This window comes from Stegodyphus dumicola, chromosome 1 (genome assembly GCF_044657685.1).
Source record: "Stegodyphus dumicola isolate Sdum_Otavi_A_Nest chromosome 1, ASM4465768v1".
NCBI classification, from domain to species: Eukaryota; Metazoa; Arthropoda; class Arachnida; order Araneae; family Eresidae; genus Stegodyphus; species Stegodyphus dumicola.
Window position 1 is genome coordinate 6,694,055 of NC_140768.1, and position 22,705 is coordinate 6,716,759.

A 22,705-nucleotide genomic window follows, 5' to 3' on the forward strand; every position below is an offset into this window, starting at 1 on the left:
GTAACAGTCGTGATAACACGAAATAAATCCGTATGTGCACAACTCGGTTAATCTATTCTTCGACTTAAGAAAAACGAATTCTGTTACTCAAAATGGTGTTATTAATAAACCCTGTACTCCAGTCGACACCCAGAAACACTTTTTAAGTTGTTGCCACCAAATATTATCGTCCTGTATTATATTTAAAGAAATGAAATAATAAAGAATCTGCATGAACGTACATATGTTTCTCGCAATGTGAAAAACAATGGTATCTAGAGCCATCACATTTTGAATAACATAGACCTCGACTCGAATATGAGCACAGGGAAGTCTAAATTTGGAATCTGTTTTATTGTGCATTTGATATTTTGTAAACCTTTAATGAATTTTTGATAAAAAACTCAATGATTTCAAAATGAGCCGTAGCAAAACTTGACTGATCTGAGACTTTTTAGCCCAAAGGGAAAACTTGTCTAGAATAGCTATTAATTTCGTTTTGACAATTTGCGTTGATTTACTATAAGCGGCGAATCACTTTAAATTGTTGCCACAAATATTAGAACTCTGCATTATATTTAAAGAAATTAGTAAAGAAAAATCTGCATGAATTTATACATGTCTCTAGCATTGTAAAAAAAAGAACGCTACCAGAATCATTACATTTTGAATAACGTGAGTCTCCGACTGAATACGGGAATCTGGAAACCCAAATCTGGAATTTGTTTTATTATCTACTTCATATTTTGTAAACCTTTAACGAGTTTTTTATTAACAAACTCAACAATTTCAGTCCGAGCAAAAGCAATACTGTACGGGGGGGGTGTAGTGTACTCCCGTAGTGTTGTAAAAATGATAAAATTAAAATGTTCCATAATATGAAAGTAAATTTTTAAAAAAATCTTTTTTTTTTATTCGTATAAATGCTAAAACTTAAAAATCTTTGAAAATACTCAAGCTGTATGAAATATAAGTATGAGAGACTGCGACGTTGTTTACATTTTTAATAACTGGTACAATTCACCTACTGTATCATGGTAATTTGAAATGTAAACAATTTATTATACCTATTTCTATATACATAAAGTATAAAGAGAAAATCGCCAAGCAGTGAGCTAAAGCACATTTTTACCAAATGTACTAATTGCGTCCATCACTGAAACATAAACAATATTGAAATACTTTAAAAGTTTTCAGGTTCAAAAATTCTAAATTAAGAAAAAATGTTTCACTTACTCTTTTTTCTTCAAAAGATTGAAACTCCGGGATGATCTTAATAAGTAGAAAAGTATCAAACAATACTTAAAGAATACTTCTTGTAGAAAACACTTATTTTCCATAATTCTTATGACAAACACGAAAGCAAACGCAGCTACAAAAACACAGCATATCAATACAAAGTCGCAGACGACACTAAAAGAATTACAACCGACGTCAAAATGTCTTTTTCTTAAACTGAACTACTGTTGCCAAAGTTAATAAACAGAATTGTCTATTCCTTTAAAACATAACTATTGCCAATGTTAATAAACAAAAATATGTATTCCTTTTGATTGTGTTGAGGCCATTTTCGACAAATAAAATTTTTATACTCTTTAAAAATAAACAAGATTGGATTAGGAATAAATTTCTCTAGTTAGGTATATTTTTAACTAGAGAACATCCTGTTGTTATATATGTAAAAGTTTGAGCATTTGTCTATGTTTTCATTCAAAATTCAAAAATTCACTTCTTTTTATGTACAAGAGAGAAAAAAGTACTTTTCATCTGTGGTTGGTGTAACATCAAGGACTTCGGACTAAGAAAGAATTCTCATTTTGTATTGATTTTAAAATGGAATTCGCATGAAAAAGCGGAGCTATGCTTTTGAGTTGTGTATCTGTCATTTTTATTTGCTATGTTTGCTCCTTACTCTTGTTTTTGCTTTTACGCTTTGCATTCCTTTATTTTCAGAGTGCATTTCTTTTTAGAATTCTTCTTAAATTCAGAAGAATCTTCGGAGACAAAAAATGACGTGACAACTTTTTCCTTTTAGAAAGGAATGAAAATTCAAAAGATATTTCTAATTAAAATTAAAAATAAAAAATAAATTTATAGATGATACAGTGCGATTTAAAACATTTGTTTACCATAGCGACACTCTGGCGCTAGATTCACTTAACAGTATTATATTTTTTTCATATTATAACTCAGAATGCACAAAATGTACATCTTAAAGAACAGAATTATCTAATCGTCCCCACATGGTCTATTCAAATACTATAATAAAGCTAGAACGAAGTATGAAAGAAGTTAAGCAAACAAAACAAAAAAGGAACAGTTTTTCACAGACGATTGAGTATTTCTCATTTAATTAATTCAGTTCTCACTTCGCGACAATGCAAAAATACATAAAAACTCAAAATATCTGTATTAAAAATTACGAAGTAAATCTCAAACACTTATTTACTCGAAAAAATTGCAGAAAGGATTAAGCATGATTTAATTCGCAATAATAAATGAAGGCGTTATCTTTGTTGCTGCGAAGCTAATTTTCTCTAGATTGGCAACAAATCCACTAGTCTGCTGTTTCAAATGTAAACAAGCAATGGCCGCCATCAAAAAATTATTAGGCTTAGCGGCACTTAAACAGCTTTAAAATTGTTGATAATTCTAAAAATATTGCATACAGATTTACTAAAGGCTTAAAAATCCTAAAATGAATTCTAAAGAGAATTTCTCGTAGCGTCTGTACGAACGTATGTACGTACGTATCTCGCATAACTCAAAAAGAGTAGCCTCAGAACGTTGAAATTTTGTATATAGGACAGCTATAACATGTAGATGTGCACCTCGTATTTGGGTTGCAATCGGCCGCACCAAACGTATATAACTATATTTACATATATATCCACTCTGTTACCCGGCTCAGTGACCTCAATTTCCTTACTCTTATCTGTTTGTAAATTGTACATTTTTTTGCTTTAAAAACGATTGAATTATGTTGTTCTTATCTTCCGTTTCCATGCCTTTAGTAAATCTATATGCAATATTTTTAGAATTATCAACAATTTTAAAGTTGTTTAAGTGACGCTAAGAATAATAATTTTTTTGATGGAGGCCATTGCTTGTTTACACTTGAAACAACAGAATAGTGGATTTGTTGCCAATCTAGAGAAACTTCCTTCGCAACAACAAAGATAACGCCTTCATTTATCATCGCGAATTAAATCATGCTTAATCCTTTCTATAATTTTTTCGAGGAAATAAGTGTTTAAGATTTACTTCGTAATTTTTAATACAGTTATTTTGAGTTTTTATGTATTTTTGCCTTGTCGCAAAGTGGGAACTGAATTAATTGAATGAGAAATACTCAATCGTCTGTGAAAAGCTGTTTCTTTTTTGTTTTGTTTGCTTAATTTCTTTCATACATCGTTCTAGTTTTATTATCGTATTTGAACAGAACATGTGGCAACGATTAGATAATTCTTTAAATGATATAAATTTTGTGCATTCTGAGTTATAATATGAACGAAATATAATACTGTTAAGTGAACCTAGCGCCAAGGTGTCGCTATGGTAAACAAATAGAGTGAATTTTAAAGAATGTATTTATTCTATTGCGGTTTATGCGCTGTCGGGGAAGTAGATTTAATTCAATCCAATAACTTTAAATGAAAGGCAAGAAAAAATGCGTATAATTTAATATTCCGCACAAGGATGTCATGTGGTGTACACATCAGATTATTTTATAATAGTTTTGTTCAGGCAATCTCTTTCAGAGCTCATGAAATTGCTTTTGAAAGCCAACTCGCCATATCCTGCAATTCCAAACCTAGTGATAATCAACAACTGATTTTTTTAAACATGAATTTCTATATGAATGCAAATTTCCGTATTTTGTACAGAAATATTGAGCTAAGCAGGCTGAAAACCTTTCTTTGTTTAGCATAAGAACAGTGATCGGTAAGAAACAGCAACTTATAATTTTGTTGCGTACGTAGGAGTTCGTTACAGATTGTATGCACATTTATCCAGTGACAGGTTAGTAAAATTTATTCTATGAAAAGAAGCAGTTCAGATATCTGGAGCTTTTCACAGAAATACTCGTTCGGGTGTTAACAGTATAACAAAGTACAATCAGTTGTTACATTTCAAACTGCTAAAAACGTTAAACACAACGCAATGCAAAGCGCGTTTAAAGACGAAACCAACCAGGAAATATCGCAGCTGCGACGCTGAACTGACAACTCATAACTACAATTCAAAACTGTTCCAAGCTCCGTTGTTTGCCGCGATAACACACAAAGAGCGTGTGGTTTTCCAGCTATCACGTAGTGGTTGCCTGTACGGTAGCTTGAGGTAGTGTGTGTGTGTGTGTGTGTGTGTGTGTGTGTGTGTGTGTGTGTGATTATGGCAAAGCCTCGAGGGCTATCTGCCTAAGGGGAGGGATGCCTTCGTGGAGGACTTTCTAAGGGAAACTGGCTCGTATACATATTACACATGGAGAAAACCGCTAAAACGCCCATGCAGCCAGCCCGTTCGCGGGATTCGAACCTCGGACCGAACTACCAGTGTTCAGCGACTTTACCGCTCGGCCGCTGGTGGGCGTAGCTTGAGGTAGAACGAGCGCAGTTTGAGAAGTTCATGAGGACAGCACAGGAGAATTTAACTCAGAACTGATGCTCCCTCCGGTCTTTTTACCCGGCCGCCGAGATATTTCTAGTACTTTCTGCTTCTCGAAATTACTGGAAGGCATATGAGTGCCAGATACGGTTACAACTAATTGAACGATCAATTACATTTATTCAATTACAATACACTAAAAGCTGCTTTTGTGTGGTTGATAGAGCGCATAAAAAACGCATTAAAAATCGCGCGAAACTTCAAGAGTAACTATAAAAATAGTTTTCGCAACACAATTAAGGGGTATCATACACCTTAAACCCCTTATGATCTTCGGATAATGCAAGATTTGGGATCGTTTATTTAATTTAAAAGCCATTGTTTCCAACTTTTTACAGCTGACTACATAATATAGCTGCTTTGGAAACTAGTAACCAGAAAGTTTGTGCTGCCACAAATATTTTTGTAATTTAATCCGCTTGATGACAAAAGTTTTCGTCATGTTTCCACCTTGCGCGCATGATATTTTAAAAATGGCTAATGGTTCATACTTGAAATTGGATGGAATTCTTTATATGGGCACTGTTTTCGAACTGAACCAAAAATCTGATGAATATTTTAATATTAAAAAATTTTATGCACGAAAATATTACAGATTTTTTTAATAAAATACATTTTATAAACTCAACTCCAAATATTTAACATGAAATTTTTAGAATTTTTGGTTCACAGTAGTTTCCAAAGGTTTAAAAGCTATATATTAAATATGGAATTAAATTATGCAACAGAATGTTTTAGACTGTGCGCGCAAGGTGGAAATATGAAAAAAAAAATTTGTCATAAATCGGAATCAGTTATAAAAATATTTGTGGCAACACAAACTTTCTGATTACTATTTCAGAAAGCAACCATGTTATGTAGTCACCTGTGAAAAGTTGGAAGTAATTGCTTTTAAAATAAATAAGTTATCCCAATACTTACAACAGTCACATATTCGAAGGTCTTAAGGTGTACGAGTCCCCTTAAGAATTATTTTTTATTCGGTGAATAGGGATCGCATATAAGAGTTCTCTAGTAGAAAATAACTCAAAATCTTATAAAATAACTAGGAAAACTAGGAACTAACTAGGAAATCCAGACACCAGCTTTGTCGCAAAGAAAGCAGCGGATTCGTCCACTTTTGGGAGGGCCAGTCTCGGCCCTAAAGAGTCGAACATTCCATCAGCTCCTGAGAATATGGCAAGAACGTTGGGATCAAGCCTCCACATGGAGACGTGTTTACAATCTCATTTCCAAGGTCAAGACAACAATCCAAACTAATAGCAATTACATGACGTATTTCCTCACTGGTCATGGGCCCTTCCCTTCATACCTCTGCCGCTTTGGCGTGGGTGAGAATGGTAACTGTGAATGTGGGGAGGAGGGTCATCCAGACCATTTTGTGTTCTCCTGCCCACACACAGCACTCAACAGCCTCAAGCAACCAAGAGCCAGATTCTGGCCAAATTGGTTGCAGAATCTACAAAGTAACAGAGTTGCCCAAAGGAAACTGATAACAGTAATTGACTACTGTACTAGCAATTGCTCTTCTGACGCTGGAAGACAGTAGTCATAAAAGTCTAAGCTAGTTCAATATGTCAGCAACAGAGTATGCCATATGCATATTCAATATGTCATTTTGCATTTATGCTGTGCCAGGTTCTCATACATAAAGTTCGTACTGTATCAAAATGCCGTAATGTATCTGTACATGTTTATATCTTTTATTTATGGTACCTAATTTATACTAAGGATCACGCGTACCTCAGTGGCATGCTTCTTGTAAACTTTAACTATCAGAATAACGTATACGTTATAGATGTATATATCAATATGAGTGAGAGTATGTATACTTTTATTTGTTTCGGAATATCTATGTAAGTGTGTATATATCTGTATAAGTTGGTATTTATATGTATATACATATATTTTGATTGTACTCTTCTTCAAGTGCCTTGTATGCACATGTATATATTTCTTTGTACATTGTTGTACTCTTCTTCAATTGCCTTGTATGCGCATGTATATTTCTTTTTTGCATTTTATAAATGTCGTCTGCTCAGCCGGGACTGCGGCCTGGCAGCTAGTGGTTGACTCCCGCAGAGTTGGTAACCAATTCTGCATGGATATATCTATACCTGGGTCGGAAGCCAACTCAGCTGTTTACTCCTCTAACCACTATACCGTCTGAGCGTCATTTAGATAGCCATTTACTCACTGTTTAATAGTTTTGGCCCTGTATTCCTGTTTTTCCGGTAGAGTATCATTTCTGTCAGCTTTGAATATTACATTATAGAAAACAAATACAACATTTTCACATACAATTTCATAATTATCTATCCATGTACAAAATTCGTAACAATAGTTTTATGAAATTAAGAATTTTGCAATTCCAGGATAATTTTTTTTTGTAATCTGAAATGATTAAATTCGTGGGAAAATTTGAAATTTATTTGTTACACATACCTTAGATTTACGTTGCTTTCTTTCCAACTCCAAACGTATGAATGCCCATTTCACCTATGATAAAATACAGCATTTTTTTAAAAAAAACCCTGTGATTTTTAATTTTTAATTTAGATGACGTACATTTAGGACGAGGAAATAAGACGAAAAAAAAAAAAAAACATGAAATTAGTTAAAATTCTGATCTTCCATTCCACTTAAATATAAAAGAAATGCATTTTGCATGCATATATATAGAATAGATTAAATTGTTTTTTACTCTGAAATGACTTAATATATATATTCTTCCTCGGTGTTAAAAACAATGTATACACCAACTTCAGTTAAGAAGAAAATATTAAATAATGAGGTGTATTTTATATACTTTTTTATATTAAGTTCATCTGCGTAACGCAGTGTATAGAATAGTAAATAATCTAAGGATTATATATAACATAATCTAGGAAAATAATTCAGTTCTTTTCATCCTGCAAAAGAAATGTAGCTGTAAAACTTAGAAGGTTAAAAAATAAAAACCAAATTGAAGAAGGTAATTTCAGTCACTTTTGCATATTTAAAACAGTTGGAATTTTAAATGAGTCAAGAAGAAGCTTAATAGGTCATGGAAAAAGTGCTTCTTTTGGAGTATATTTCTGAATTATTAATTTTGTAAATGTTAATAAAATATTAGGTGGATTTTAGGTAACTCCTTAGAAAGTAATAAATATAAATAGAAAAAAACTGAAATTTCGGTTTTTTTTTTTTTTTTTTTTTTTTTTTTTTTTTGTAAAAATAAATCCACTCAGAAACCTTTTGACTTGCTTAAAGACATACGAGCAGATCCTTAATATTAAGACTACAAATCGGAAAATATACAGGATGAGTCTAAATTGTTTTTACAAAATAAGAGAAGTGATGTTACCCATTCAAAAGAGCGATTATTACAATGGAACATGGTGTACGTAAGGAAGCCCTTGGCGCCATTATTCTTTTTGCCTTGTTGACGTTAGAACGCGTTAAGCTTGCTGTTGCTGTATATAATAACGTGAAGTATTCGACACATACTTATCTTGCAATATTGACGTTGAAATTCGAAAGAGTATGATATTGTGCGGGCATATATATTATTAAAAATAGAAATTACAATAATAATAATTAAGAATTTGCATCAAAACTAAGTCGTTAGCTAGTAACAGGTAATACAAGAAAACATACAGTACTTAGCAATTGTGCACTTGAAAAATTCACAGTCCATTTACTGATTACGTAATAATCGTACGTGATTTTTACACTGGTTACGTAATAAAAACAGATCCACCAGCTGCCGAGCGGTAAAATTGCAGAACGCTGGTAGTCCGTTCCGTGTTCGATTCGAATTACGGCGAACGGGCTGGTGCGTTTTCGTGGTTTTTCCCATGTGTAATGTGTATACTAGCCAGTTTCCCTTAGAAAGTCTTGCACGAAGGCATCCCTTCCCTTGGGCAGACTGTCCTCGAGTGTTTTGCCCTAACCAAATTAAACCAAATAGAAAAATTAACCAAACCTAATGAAAACAAAACATGAATATCCCCTTGCCAGCTTAGGGGCTATTGCTAATTTAAGTTACAATTTTGATTTATAGTATTTATAGTGATTTATAATTATAATTTACGTATGTATGATCTTATATACATACATACATACGTAAAACTAATGTATATATACTCATGCGTAAAGCTATATGAATGTATATTTTTATATTATTTGTCGTCAAAATTAGGAAGAATGTGTGATCAAATGATCAAAATGAAAACTCGCTATTTCTGAATAGGTGTGTATTTGTTTACGGCAAAGCTCTCGAGGGCTACGCACTTTAGGGAAGGGATGCCTTCTTGGACGGCTTTCTAAAAGGAAACTGCTTCGTATATATATGTAATAATAAAATTCCATAGTCAAAAATACACTTAAAATTCTAACTGTATGTTCTTTTCATTTTCAATGGCGACGGTCTCTTATTTGAAAGTACGTGGAATGAAATTCACAGCCCCGTAGTCAAGTTTTTTTTCCCGCCTTTTTCTACACGTACAGTTATAGAATGTTCTAGAGATATTTAAAGCGAACTGGAATGGCTGATGAGGCTGACGTCATTTTTTGGAAGCTCCGCCTTTCCAGAGGCTATAAAAGGACTCGCAAAGGAATATCGGGGGTCTTTTCTTTAGTGTAACCATGCGGTAAACTTCATACAAAAAGTTATTAGTAGTTCTTTTTATTTACTCCGGATATCTGATTTTTTGTAACTGCTATTTCTCCTGAATAATAATAAATGGATCCTGTTTTTTAAACTTATCGTCTGATACTTTGAGCTACAACTACGTCTATGATTCTTAACCAATCTATTTATTCCGGACAAAAGGTGGTACTATATATATATATATATATATATATATACATACGATACAGTGCCCCTTTAGAAACTTCGTATATATATATATATATATTACTGATGGGGAAAGCCACAAAAACGGGTATGCATCCAGCCCGTTTGCGGGATTCGAACCTCGAACCGAACTACCAGTGTTCAGCGACTTACCGCTCGGCTGCTGGGAGGTGCTATGTCTGAATGACATCACTTTTATCTTTCGATGTATTAAATGTTGCCAGATAGTAATCTCATTTTAATCTTTCTCTTTAAAACTTTTTTTTTTTTTTTCAATACCTGCCATTTTAAAAAATCACGTCGATCACTGTTCTATTTTTGAAATCCCAAAATCAGTAAATTTCATTACAGATACTCCTAGGATGGAAGATTATACTGAAAAGAACGAAATCTTTCAATGATTTATTTTAAGTAATTTCGATTGATCAAGGAAGTTTTAATCAATAAAATTAATACTTGAACAAAAAATCTGATATGTACACCACACAACTTCCTTGTACAGAATATTAAAATTATGCGTATTTTTTACTGCATTTAAGTTAAACTTATTTCCTCGAATTTCATTAGAGATAAGTTTTTCATTCAATTAATTCAATTCTCACTTCGCCGCAAGTCAAAAGTACACAAAACCTCAAAATATCTTTATTAAAAATACAAAAATAAAAAAGTGTAAAACACCAAATACAGTTAAAATAATTATAAAAAATGTTTTTACTATTAAAATTTGAGTTCCTACGCAAAAACCAGTAATTCGGTCAGCGTGCAAGAAGGCAGATTTTTCGAACAGTCAGGCAGTCATTTAGAACTTTTGGAGTAGGAAATATGAGAAAATCACCTATGCATTTGACGGGATTGAAACTCCTGGTTTTCCGATTGCTTGCCAGACGCGTCTTCAATTACACCAAGAAGCCATGCGTTAAGAAAGGAGAAAATCTTTTACAGCTTTGTTGAGTCAGGTTAATTGGAAGCAGAAAAGATGAAAAATATGCAACCGCCTTCGACGGGAATCGAACCACGGACCTCTGGAATACCGGCCCAGCGTGCTACCGTTACACCACGAAGGCACGCTAGGGAAGTAGGAGAAATACCTTATATAAATATTTAAAAAAACTCTTAAAGCTTTCAGATTTACATTACGCCCAAACGGCAATTCTTTTCACTTACAGACACATACACTTTGGGCTAAAATCATTTGAAAACAGCATATCTAGAATTCCCGATAGACAGCCTCGGGAGATGGAGCTAAAAATGTTTTATTACCTACCGTGGTGCTACTGCTCGTTTTGAAATGACTGAGTTTTGTAATCAAAAATTCGCTAAAATTTTACAAAATATACCATAAACGATGAAATAAATTCGAAATTAATTCCAAAATGGGGCTTCCAGGTTCGCGTGGAGGTCTATGTTATTCAAAATTTGGTGACTAAGAACCGTTGTTTTTCCTCAGTACGATAAACACATATCATTTTACATTTTCAATTGCCAGAACTTGTAACATAAATAATTTTTAAAGCTTCCTAAAAATCAGAAATACGTTTCTTTAATTGCTAGTAAATTGCTAGTAAATATTAATTCTTTAAAATTATATTGATTAATTTTAATTATTTAATTTGTCTATCTATAATAGATGTTAGGCCTAACTTAATACCAACATTGTTTCTCTTCTGTATATGCGATATTGCACCAAGTTTCACTCTAAAATATTCGTCAGATTGTAGGTTCATTAGGTTATTTCCATGCGGAAGACTTGAAAAATGAGCAGTACAACCTAGACCCCGAGACTCGAACCTTGACCTCCCGAATACGTGCAGAGTGTGCTACAAAGGCATGCAGAACGGAGGGTAGGTAGGTAGGTAGGTAGGGGACGGGGACGGGGACGCCTGGTAGCTACCAGAGATAAACAGGCATGTGTCCCTCGCCTTCCACTATCTAATGGCAACAACTCCCTGTGGCCTCAAGAGTCCACACCGGGAGCTTATTAAGAGCGCAGGAGTTTACATGGCTAAACAGGGGCGACTTATTAACATTGCTTAACTGTAATTAAATAATTACAGGTATGAGACTTGTGGGACGGATTTACAGATGAGGGGCTCAGAGCTAGGTACTAAATGTATGGAAACACAAAAACATGAAAATGTACAGAAAACACACACGCAGAGGGAGAACGGAGGGAGAAAATACCTTATATACTCCCCCCTTTTAAAGGGCAACCCAATCGCCAAATCATGGTGGTGAAGCACCACCCTTTTAATTCGGGGGCCATTGTAGAGTCATTAGGATTTCTGTTTAAGCAGAAGAGAAAAAAGTGCGCAATGCCTTCGCAAGGACTCGAACCTGGACTTCTCGAATACGCGCCGAGTGTGCTAACCATTACACCACGAAGGCGTGCTGGAAAGAGGGATAAAACACCTTCTCAGAAAAGCTAGCATAGAAGATAAAAAAGAAGTTTCTTTCTTATACTATTCTCAAACTGCAAATTTTGCATTTAAATTTTTATTTGGTGGACTGGAATTAAATCCTTTCTAAAAATGTTTTCAAAACCGGAGATACTTTTGAAAGGATAAAAAGACTTCTCAGTATAGTCAAAAACAAATTAAACTTAGTTGTGTCCTACTATGCCTTTAAAACCTGAGCGAAAAATCGCTGTTATAAATACCCATAACTTATGCTTACATATTTGAAATCAAAATGTATTAAAGACACCCGTCTAGGACAAAGCACTCCACAGAAGCCGACGTATTTCTTAAACAAAGATAACCAACTTACACACAGCTAAATGGCAGTTACTATAAATGGAGATCAAAATGCTCTTGGAAACAAGAGCTAGAAGAAGTTGTAGAGACATTAGGATTTTTTGGAAGCAGGCAAGATGAAAAATTAGCAACCGCCTTCGCCGGGAATCGAACCACTGACCTCTGGAATACCGGCCCAGCGTGCTACCGTTACACCACGAAGGCACGCTAGGGAAGTAGGAAAAATACCTTATAAGGTTAATAGTAGTTTTAATTTTTACACAGTGTTATGTATAAAAAGTCTATATAAAATGTACAGTGGATGGACAAAAATATGGAAACACATTGTGAAACGCATGTTTTAAAAGAAAGATTGATTGTAATGAAATATGTAGGTGGCGCTGGCGTTTTTGACTACTGACGCCACCTATACAACTTCGTAAATGTGCTAAACAGTTCAGTTGTTGTCGGAGTACTGTTATGTGAGGTTGTCATTGCATTATGTCAGAGTTAACAGACTTCGAACGTGGGCAAATTGTTGGAGAACGTATGGTAGGTGCTTCCGTAAGCAAGGTAGCCGAGGTGTTTAGTGTTTCAAGAGGTACTGTATCGAAGATTTATTCCGCATATTTGAAAAGCGGAAAAACATCTGCTAAATCACAGCGCGGACGAAAGTGTGTCCTGAGTGATCGTGACAGACGATCATTAAGGGCAATTGTGACGAAAAATAAGAAGACCACAGCTGCAAAAGTTACTGCTGAAATGAATGTTGCGTTACCGAACCCTGCGAGTACCAAAACAATTAAAAGGGAGCTCCATAAACAGGTAATTGCTGGCCGTGCTGCAATTGAGAAGCCACTCATCAGTGATGCTAATGCCCGTAACAGGAAAAGGTGGTGTTTAAGTCATAAAGCCTGGACTATAGAGCAGTGGAAGCGAGTAATATGGTCTGACGAGTCTTCTTTCACATTGTTTCCCACTTCTGGCCGAGTTTACGTCTGGAGAACGCCATCTCAAGCCTATAATACAGACTGCTTGTTGCCAAGAGTGAAACATGGCGGAGGTTCTGTTATGGTTTGGGCAGCCATATCGTGGTTCTCTGCTAGCCCCATGATAACTGTGTCAGGGCACATGACTGCCAAGACTTATGTGAACATTTTGGCCGATCAAGTTCATCCCATGGTACAAACTTTGTTCCCCGATGGTGATGGTGTCTTCCAAGACGACAAAGCCCCTGTTCACACAGCTCACATTGTCCAGGACTGGTTTTCTGAGCACGAGGATGTTTTGTCCCATCTCCCCTGGCCACCACAGTTACCAGACCTGAATATTATCGAACCTTTGTGGTCTACATTGGAACGGAAAGTGCGTTCTCGTTATCCACCGCCAACATCGTTATCTGAACTTGCCACCGTTTTGCAGGAAGAATGTATAATATTCCCTTGGCAAACATACAGGAACTGTATTTATCCATTCCGAGAAAACTGCAAGCTGTTTTGGATGCCAACGGGTTTCCTACACCATATTAAGCAAAGAAACATGTTTTTTTAAAGGTGTTTCTATATTTTTGTCCAACCCTTGTATGTATTACACAGTGTCTATATAAAAATAATTTTGAATTCTTTACATAAGAAGACAATGAATGGGGTTCGAATTCAATTAAATCGATAGCTTAATTTTTAATTTTGTAACTTAATAGTCAAAGACTACGCAATTTATTTACAACAACGTTAGCTCAAAAATTTCTCGTCGGCGTAAAATTTAAATGTTGGCAGCAAAAACGCAAAGCCGAAGACTTATAATGTTCTCAGAGCTTGCGAAACCAAGTAAGAAAGCCCCGAGAGACAGAAACAAATTCTTATAATCCAAAATGCCCAACTTAAATACTGTCAGACTGAATTTGCATTCTGGTATGGAAATGGAAAAGAAAAGTGAAAGTAAAGATCGAAATCATAAAGTAACTGGTTATATAAAATAATTATAACCTTACAAGCCTTATTTTTTTTATTTTTTTTTTTTTTTTAAATTTTTGGTACTTAAAAGGAACCACGAGGCGATGAGTCGTTTGAATGTATTTACATATTCAGAGATTAACATTTAAAGTAGTTATGATTTCTTACAAATCTTCAAACATGAAGTTTATTTACAGTAGTCCAGTTTCCGTTTTTAAAACTTTAAATCATAGTTTATTTATCCAGTTTATCTAAACAAAAATATTTACAACAGAAACTACGTTATATATATATATATATATATATATTCTGTTTAGTATCTTATATAGGTCTCAATTTTTGTATTGCTTTAATATTTACTACTTTCGATTGTTAATTTTCGTTTTGGTCAGCTGAAACCGGTTGAGAAAAGGGACAATCTAGCTGATGTAGTTGTAGAGTTCCTCACTTTGTAATTCTAAGTTAATGTTGGAAGTGAAGAATCTTAAGAACTGATGAGCGAATAATCGCTTAAGTTCGGGTGACAAGAAACAACAAGATAGAAGGATAACTAACCCTTTATTATTCCAATAACGAATTAACAAAATGTGGGAGTGTACAAACAAAGCTGACACTTGGGCTTGAACTTAAGAGACTATGAATTAAACTAAAACTAAGATTAACTAAAGAAATATAGCCGAAGCTATCAAGATTCAAATCGAGTTGGCCCCTTAACTTATTTGACTACAAAGCTTAGCAAGGGCCTGAGTACGGCCGAGCAAAATAACAGCTTTGAGAATGAGAGTGGCCAAAATGGCAGACGCGCGTAAATCAGAAACTCTGACTCTGTAAGTAACTTCGTGGTTTAAATACCGCTCCTCCTCATTAAATATTCAATTAAATATTCAAAACTACGTTCGGGCCGGAAGTAGTAAGTTGAAGTTCAGAATTTGACAGGAAAGGAACTTTAACTTAAAATTTAACTGTTAATAAAATTAACATAATCCTTACGTAGTTAATCAACATTGTTTGAAGCCTCAAAACACTTCTCCCTTGACAAGTTCTGTTTTCTAAGTCCAAATAAAAGAGATTAACATACGTGTTCATTTTACTAGTTTACCATTTTTGTTGTTCCACTTTTTAGTTCTTCTACATTTATGTTCCCTTTTAGTTTTAGTTTAGTAACATCCAATTCTGATGTTTTTCGGAAACAAGCTAGGTAGTTGTGGTGCATTTTAATTATGGCAAAGCACACTAGGGCTATCTGCCTAAGGGGAGGAATGCCTTCGTGGAGGACTTTCTAAGGGAAACTGGCTCGTATACACGTTAACACATGGAGAAAACCACGAAAACACCCATGCTGCCAGCCCGTTCGCGGATTCGAACCTCGGACCGAACTACCAGTGTTCAGCGACTTTACCGCTCGGCTGCTGGTGGGCCTAACAAGCTAGGTAGAATTCAGCCTTACTTCACTACTTAGTTGGATATTCATCTCGACTTCTTTAATTTATATACAGTGGTGGCCAAAATTGTGGACACTTTTGGAAATTTTTATGTTTTTGAACTTTGTATGCTTATAGAAAATGTACGTTTCGCAAAATGCAAACTTGTATACATCATTTTAAAGAGAATTTATTACTGAATTCAATACAAAACACAAAATTCAATTATTTGCAATACAGAAAAAGTTACATGTACTTAAATATAAATAAAAAACACAGTTATGAAGTGTTTTGTAATGTTTAGCTTTCCTGGCCAGTCACTGTTCTTGTTCTGAGAACCAATGACATGTTAGTAACTACCAGTAGAAGCTGACATCATGTTTACACTTGAAACAATTCATTCTTTTGCTTTGTTCTGCAGAAGGAGGACCTCTCCTTCTGCAGTTACATTGTTCATTGTTACATGTTACAATTGCAGTTCTCCACTGCAATTACAAATAGGAATTTTTGTAAAAATATTTAATATCTAGTCAAGAAGCAATCAAATAAAAGAGTAGATTAGACAACTAGAAAGAGATGTAATATTGTGTTACGAGAAAGAGGCCTTTCCTATGCTGAAATTGCAAGAAAGTTGGGTGATTCAATGACTACATCTGGAGTCCGAAAGTTTTGTTTACGATATCAGGAGACAAATTCAATAAAAAACAAAGAAGGAAAAGGCCGAAAAAGGTGCACCTCATCTATTGATGACAGAAGAATAAAAAGACTGTCTCCAAGATAGAAAAATGTCATCAGCGGCCATCAGAAGTGATCTGAATGATGCCGGTGTTTCTGTCACTTCAAGAAGAATCGGGAGAAGATCAACAGATGTTGGACTGAGAGGTCGAATTCCACGAAAAAAGCCTCATCTTAATTTTCAGCAACGAAAAAAAAGACTACAGTGGCCAAAGGAACACATTAATTGGACAGATGATCAGTGATTACAAGTTATATGGAGTGATGAAACTAAGATACCATTATTCGGTAGTTATGGGCGAAAATATGTAAGACGTAGAATAGGAGAAGAGCTACATCCTGACTGCATTCAAGCAACTGTGAACCCAATTATTGTTATGATTTGGTCATGCATGTCAGCAGATGGTATTGGTCGCCTTCATGTCATCGATGGGACACTGAATGTCAGAAAATGCATTGATACTATTCTAGAACCAAAACTTCTACCTTCCATCAGAGATCTCTTTTCCAACAATGGTTCGTTTATTTTTCAGCAGGATTCTTGTCCTTGCCACACGCATATTCACAAAGCCTACAGACAATTTCGCTACGGGCTGCTCTCATTGGAGGAAACATCTGCTTGGCAGTCATATTTGGAATGGCAAGTTATCGCCCTGTAGACGTGGTAATTAACGCCAAACAAACGGAAACAGCGTTTATTTCATTCAATATTTTTTTAGTTTATGAATGAAAGCTTAGAGGAATTGTGTGGAATATATCTTAAATAACCTACTGATCTTATTTATAGTTTATTTGTATTTGAATTTAAACTTTAAAAAGTACGTAATTGTTTTACAAGAAAAGGTGTTTATATGGAGACAGCATATGCACTTTTTCGTTATTTCACTTAGGAAGAGTCTATTGTGTAAATTTTCATAGCGCATTAATTTATACAAATAAAGGAACATTAAAAAATTAACGAAATGAAAACATTCAGTAAACATTTAAAGGTGTCGGATACCTATTCGTTTTACGAGTAAAGTATAACTAAAATTATATTTTATTCCATTATGCGCTATTTCTATTGAAACGCTTTTCGGGATCTTGGATCGCAATCTTGCTTACTGGTACTTACTACAAAAAGTACAAACCAGTAAATAAAAATAAGAAAAATTAACATTAACAAAAATAGAGAAAATAAAGGCGTTTAATTTTTAACACCGTACCCGAAGGCGAAAAGACAAATAATGACAAAATCATTCAATAAAGTTAAAATAAAAATAAATCCGTATAGAGCAGAGTTTATAAAAACTACGAGCGGGGATAGAACCGGCGTCCTAGAAGCCCGAGAGTTATTCCCGCGCTCGTTACCACTGGGTTGCGGTTTCTCCGGTGGGTTTTACTCACTTTTTCGTACACGCTCAGATGCAAATTGTAAAGGCGATGAACCAAAAGTCGCCAAGCACTAGAATCTGTAACCCTACCTCTTTTAACCAATCGGAGCAAACAGCAGAAGCAACGGTCTGTATGCTTTGTGAATAAGCTTGCCACACGGCCAAAATATCGAAAGAATGGTTTCGTACAAAAAGCATTAAATTGTTGTCATGGCCAGGAAACAGTCCTGACCTCAATCCTATCGAAAATTTGTGGCACCGTTTGAAAACTCTTGTCCGAATGAGGCGCCCATCAAATAAAAGGGAACTAATTGAGGCTATAATTGTTTCCTGGCATCATGTAATAACGAAAGAATAGCTTAAAACTCTTGTCAACTCAATGAAACGTCGATGTGAAGCTGTAATCAAAAATAAAGGGTACCCTACGAAGTACTGATAACTCACTGCAATCATCACTATCTAATGTATACCGATAACTATTATCGTTTAACCTTTTTTTTTTTTTTTTTTTTTTTGTATTGCAAATAAATGAATTTTGTGTTTTGTATTGAATTCAGCAATGAATTCTCTTTAAAATGATGTATACAAGTTTGCATTTTGTTAAACGTAACGTTTTCTATAAGCATACAAAGTTCAAAAACATAAAAATTTCCCAAAGTGTCCACAATTTTGGCCTCCACTGTATATTAAAAAGTTAGGATTTAAAAACCCGTAAAAAGCCGTTAAAATATTTGAAAGCAACCTATCCCTATTTCCCGAAACACGCTGCTTGCAAATCTAGCTTTCTACTGTATTTTGAACTCATTGAGCCAAAAGAAACCCTTTCGGAGAAAAGTAGTGAGAGAATTCGCCTGTCGAGGCGCCATCGTCGCGTCCCTCCCACCTACGGATCGGCTGAAAAGCTCTTGATCCTAATTCCCCGTTTCCAGTGTCGGTTTCAGCATCCGAAAGGCGTGAAGCGGAGAAAGAGAGAAAACGAAGGTGGTGGATCCCGGATGACACACGTGAGGCGGCCGAGGGATTCTCTATGCTCCTTACTTGCCTGCTCTCGCTGGCCCTCCTGCCGGGTGAGTAACACACCATGTTTCATCTGAACCTATACACGTGCAACACAAAACTGAAATTAGTTGTTGTATCGTTTTCAGAAATGCGACAGCAGTTGAAATTTGACGTCATTTCCATTTGAATAAGATTGAGATAAAAGGCCAGGTGCATTTCCTTTAAGTTTTGTTTCGTACAAAATTTTAACACCAACATATCCACTATATCGTATTAAAATCGATTAAATATCGTAAATCGATATCGTACATCTGTATTAAAAATAATGCATAAAAGTCCTAATATAATATAATGAGCTTTATGACAAAAGATGGTTATTAAATAAACGTGTGTTTAAGGGGACTCATACACCTCAAACCCCTCATGATCTTCGAATATGTGACTGTTGCAAGAATTCGGATATTTTATTTATTTTAAAAGCAATTACTTCCAACATTTTACAGCTGACTACATAATATAGCTGCTTTGGAAACTAGTAACCAGAAAGTTTGTGTTGCCACAAATATTTTTGTAATTTAATCCTCTTTGTGACAAAATATTTCGCCATGTTTCCACCTTGCGCGCATGATATTTTAAAAATGGCTAATGGTACGTACTTGAAATTGGATGGAATTCTTTATATGGGCACTATTTTCTAACTGAATTAACAATCTGATGACTATTTTAATATTGAAAAATTTTATGGACGAAAACATTACAAATTTTTTTAATAAAATACATTTTATAAACTCAACTCAAAATAAAATAAAAATTTAACATGAAATTTTTAGAATTTTAGGTTCACAGTAGTTTCCAAATGTTATAAAAGCTATATATTAAATATGGAATTAAATTATGCAACAGAATGTTTTAAACTGTGCGCGCAAGTTGGAAACATGACGAAAAATGTTGTCGCAAAGCGGATTAAATTATAAAAATATTTGTGGCAACACAAACTTTCTGATTACTATTTCAGAAAGCAGTTATATTATGTAGTCAGCTGTAAAAAGTTGGTAGTAATTGCTTTTAAAATAAATAAGTTATCCCAATTCTTGCAACAGTCATCTATTCGAACATCTAATGGGTTTTAAGGTGTATGAGTCCCCTTAACAATGAAGTTTAATAACATAAATAAGTAGCTTTTTTAATAAAAGTAGTTAACAGAACTCCAGTGGACTTGAATTCTTGTTCGCAGTTTGAAAGCAAGCAGGTTTTGGCTTACTTATTTATGTTTTTTTAATTTTTAATTGATTTGAGTAGCAGGAAAGCTAAAACAAGATATGATTATTTAGAAGCTATTAAATAAATTTAGATGAATATGCGTGACATGCTTATCGGCTTACGAGAATAATTGAATGCATTAAACATATCGTGCACTTTTCGTATCTTTTAATTCATTTTTTTTTAATTTATCAAGTATATTTATGAATATTTGATTTAACAAATATATAGGCTATTAACAGGGTAGTAACTTTACTGAAGAGAGAATTACCGTAACCATTTTTTTTTTTTTTTTTTTTTTTTCGAATTTTAGAAAAATTTCGGAGATTTCACGAATATAAATTTTTGTTCCACAAGTGAGGAAATTTTTCTTCTTATTTTTTAATTTTCTATTTGAATTATTAGATTGTTTTTCACATCTGAATTATTAAAATTATTCGGAAAAAATGGTTACGGTAATTCTCCCTTCAGTAAAGTTACTACCTTTGTTAATAGCTTATATATTTGTCAAAATTCTCTCTTCAGTAAAGTTACTACCCTGTTAATAGCTTATATAATTGTCAAATCAAATATTCATAAATGTACTTGATAATTTTAATACTGTTTTCTATCAGAATTTATAGGGAAAATGCTTTTCAAAATGGGTGTTCCTGAACTTTGTATCATCAGGTTTATTTGACTTTTGAAATTCTCAAAAACAAAGGTCGTTTGCCATAGCTAAACAATGTAACTTTTTGTTGGCATCAAGGACTAGTATAATATTCCAATATATAATATAACTCTTCTTTTCTAAATTTACAAAATAGCATTCAATGATATTATTTGATATTATGTATATATATGTCATAATTTCGAAGCATAGAAGAGGAATCAGCTTGCAGTCGTCATGACCGAGGATGGATATTTTGGTGCACAGTTAACACCGGTACTTTTAGCAGCTTTCGATAGTCGAGTAAAAAGATGGAAGATGTTGACACAATCCAGGTTCAGCTAATTACCATTATTATTTCTAGGCAGATGAGAATCATTCTTTGTAGACAATATACTTTTTGATCATAAACAATTACAATAATTTTTTCATATACTCAGGTTAAAAGGTTTGGTTTGGTTTATTTAATTACGGCAAAGCACACTAGGGCTATCTGTCTAAGGGGAGGGATGCCTTCGTGGAGGATTTTCTAAGGGAAACTGGTTCGTATACACGTTACACATGGGGAAAACCACGAAAACGTCCATGCAGCCAGCCCGTTCGTGGGATTCGAACCTCGAACCGAACTACCAGTGTCCAGCGACTTTACCCCTCGGCCGCTGGTGGGCCCAGGTTAAAAGGGGGCGACATCTTTTTACACGGAGAAGCAGAGCAGCGGGGATATTTTCACAGTAGCAAAAGCTAGGAAAAGAATGACGTAATTAACTGCTAGAGTAGATGCGATTCTAAAGACAAGATATGATTGGTTAATATTAGTTTTGATTGCCCTTTTCAGTAGCGTTACATAACGTAGAAAAATTTCGAATTTGGGAGAACACACGAATTTAGGGGGATAGCGCCAAATCTAGAACGTTAATTTTGAGATCGCCAATTATTTTCTAAAGCAGCTATCGTATTTTGTTATACGACAGCTGCTTTTAGAAAATGATTGGCAATTTCGATAAAGTATCTTATAATACTACATATACATATATAGCATTATAGATACTTTATCGAGTTGCAGTCCATTTTAAAGAAAATCTTGATCTAACAGCTTTGATTATATACGGAAATATTACAGGTTAAGAACGCAAAATTGGAATACTTTTTTGATTACGCACTAGTTACTTGCTTCTAGGCAATATATATTTTTTTCTTTTTTACTTTTTCCATCTCTTTGTGAAAATGCTAATCCGAATCTTGGCGATCGCAAAAGGTTTCGCAAAATTATCAGAATAAGTCTCTGGCCATGAAGAGTTTTCGAAATTTCGTGATTTACACCGCGGTCGCTCAACAAATTTTGTGAGTGCTTCTTTCGATCAAATTTCTATTTTATATATGTTATATCGTCGCAAACTATTTGCCAAATGTACAATTTGTAAAAATTTATAGAAGAATTCCGCGCTGCATATAGCTCTGCTATTTGTTTGGTTCTTGAATCATTGCTTAGTGTTGTATAAGAGTTTTTTTGCTAACAACCATGGGTAGTATCTAATTTTATTTAATGTTTTCTGATTTACTGTGGCAAAGCACTCGAGGGCTATCTGCATAAGGGAAAGGATGCTGTTTCAGAGCCCTTCGTAAGGCGAACTGGCTCGTATACACGTTACCCAGCCAGGGAAACACCCATGCAGCTATCCCGCTGGCCGGATTCGAATGTAGGACCGACTTGACTGCTCGATCGATCTGATTTATTTACACAAAATATATTTTATTTATTTAACTTATTACACTAGACATGAAGGCAAGATATTAAATTAAGTTTAGGTCTTGCTTAGTTAAAAATTTATTTCGTTGAGTTTCTTTTCCTTGAAGGAGAAATTAGAAAATAATATGTTTGGGTTAACCTTCCAGCACGCGCGTATGCGCAAAATTTACGACAAATTCAGTTTTAAGGGGGCTCATACACCTAAAACCCCTTATGATCTTCGAATATGTGACTGTTGCAAGAGTTGTGATATTTTATTTATTTTAAAAGCAATTATTTCCAAGATTTTACAGTTGATTACGTAATACAGCTGCTTTGGGAACGAGTAACCAGAAAGTTCATGTTGCCACAAA

At 34.5% G+C, this 22,705-nt stretch overlaps 1 protein-coding gene and 1 long non-coding RNA gene across 2 annotated transcripts in view; one reads left to right on the top strand and one right to left on the bottom strand.

The window, feature by feature from the left end:
* Positions 1–22,705, bottom strand: part of LOC146999038 (uncharacterized) — a 610,841-nt gene that overhangs the window by 72,671 nt on the left and 515,465 nt on the right. The gene's annotated exons all lie outside the window — the stretch shown is intronic.
* The window catches only part of LOC146999039 (uncharacterized), a 141,384-nt gene continuing 137,287 nt past the window's right edge, over positions 18,609–22,705 (top strand). The window contains exon 1 of the mRNA XM_085812468.1: positions 18,609–18,764. Within this exon, the coding sequence (XP_085668594.1) occupies positions 18,725–18,764 (40 nt within the window). The 5' untranslated portion in view covers positions 18,609–18,724. The remainder of the gene's footprint in view (positions 18,765–22,705) is intronic.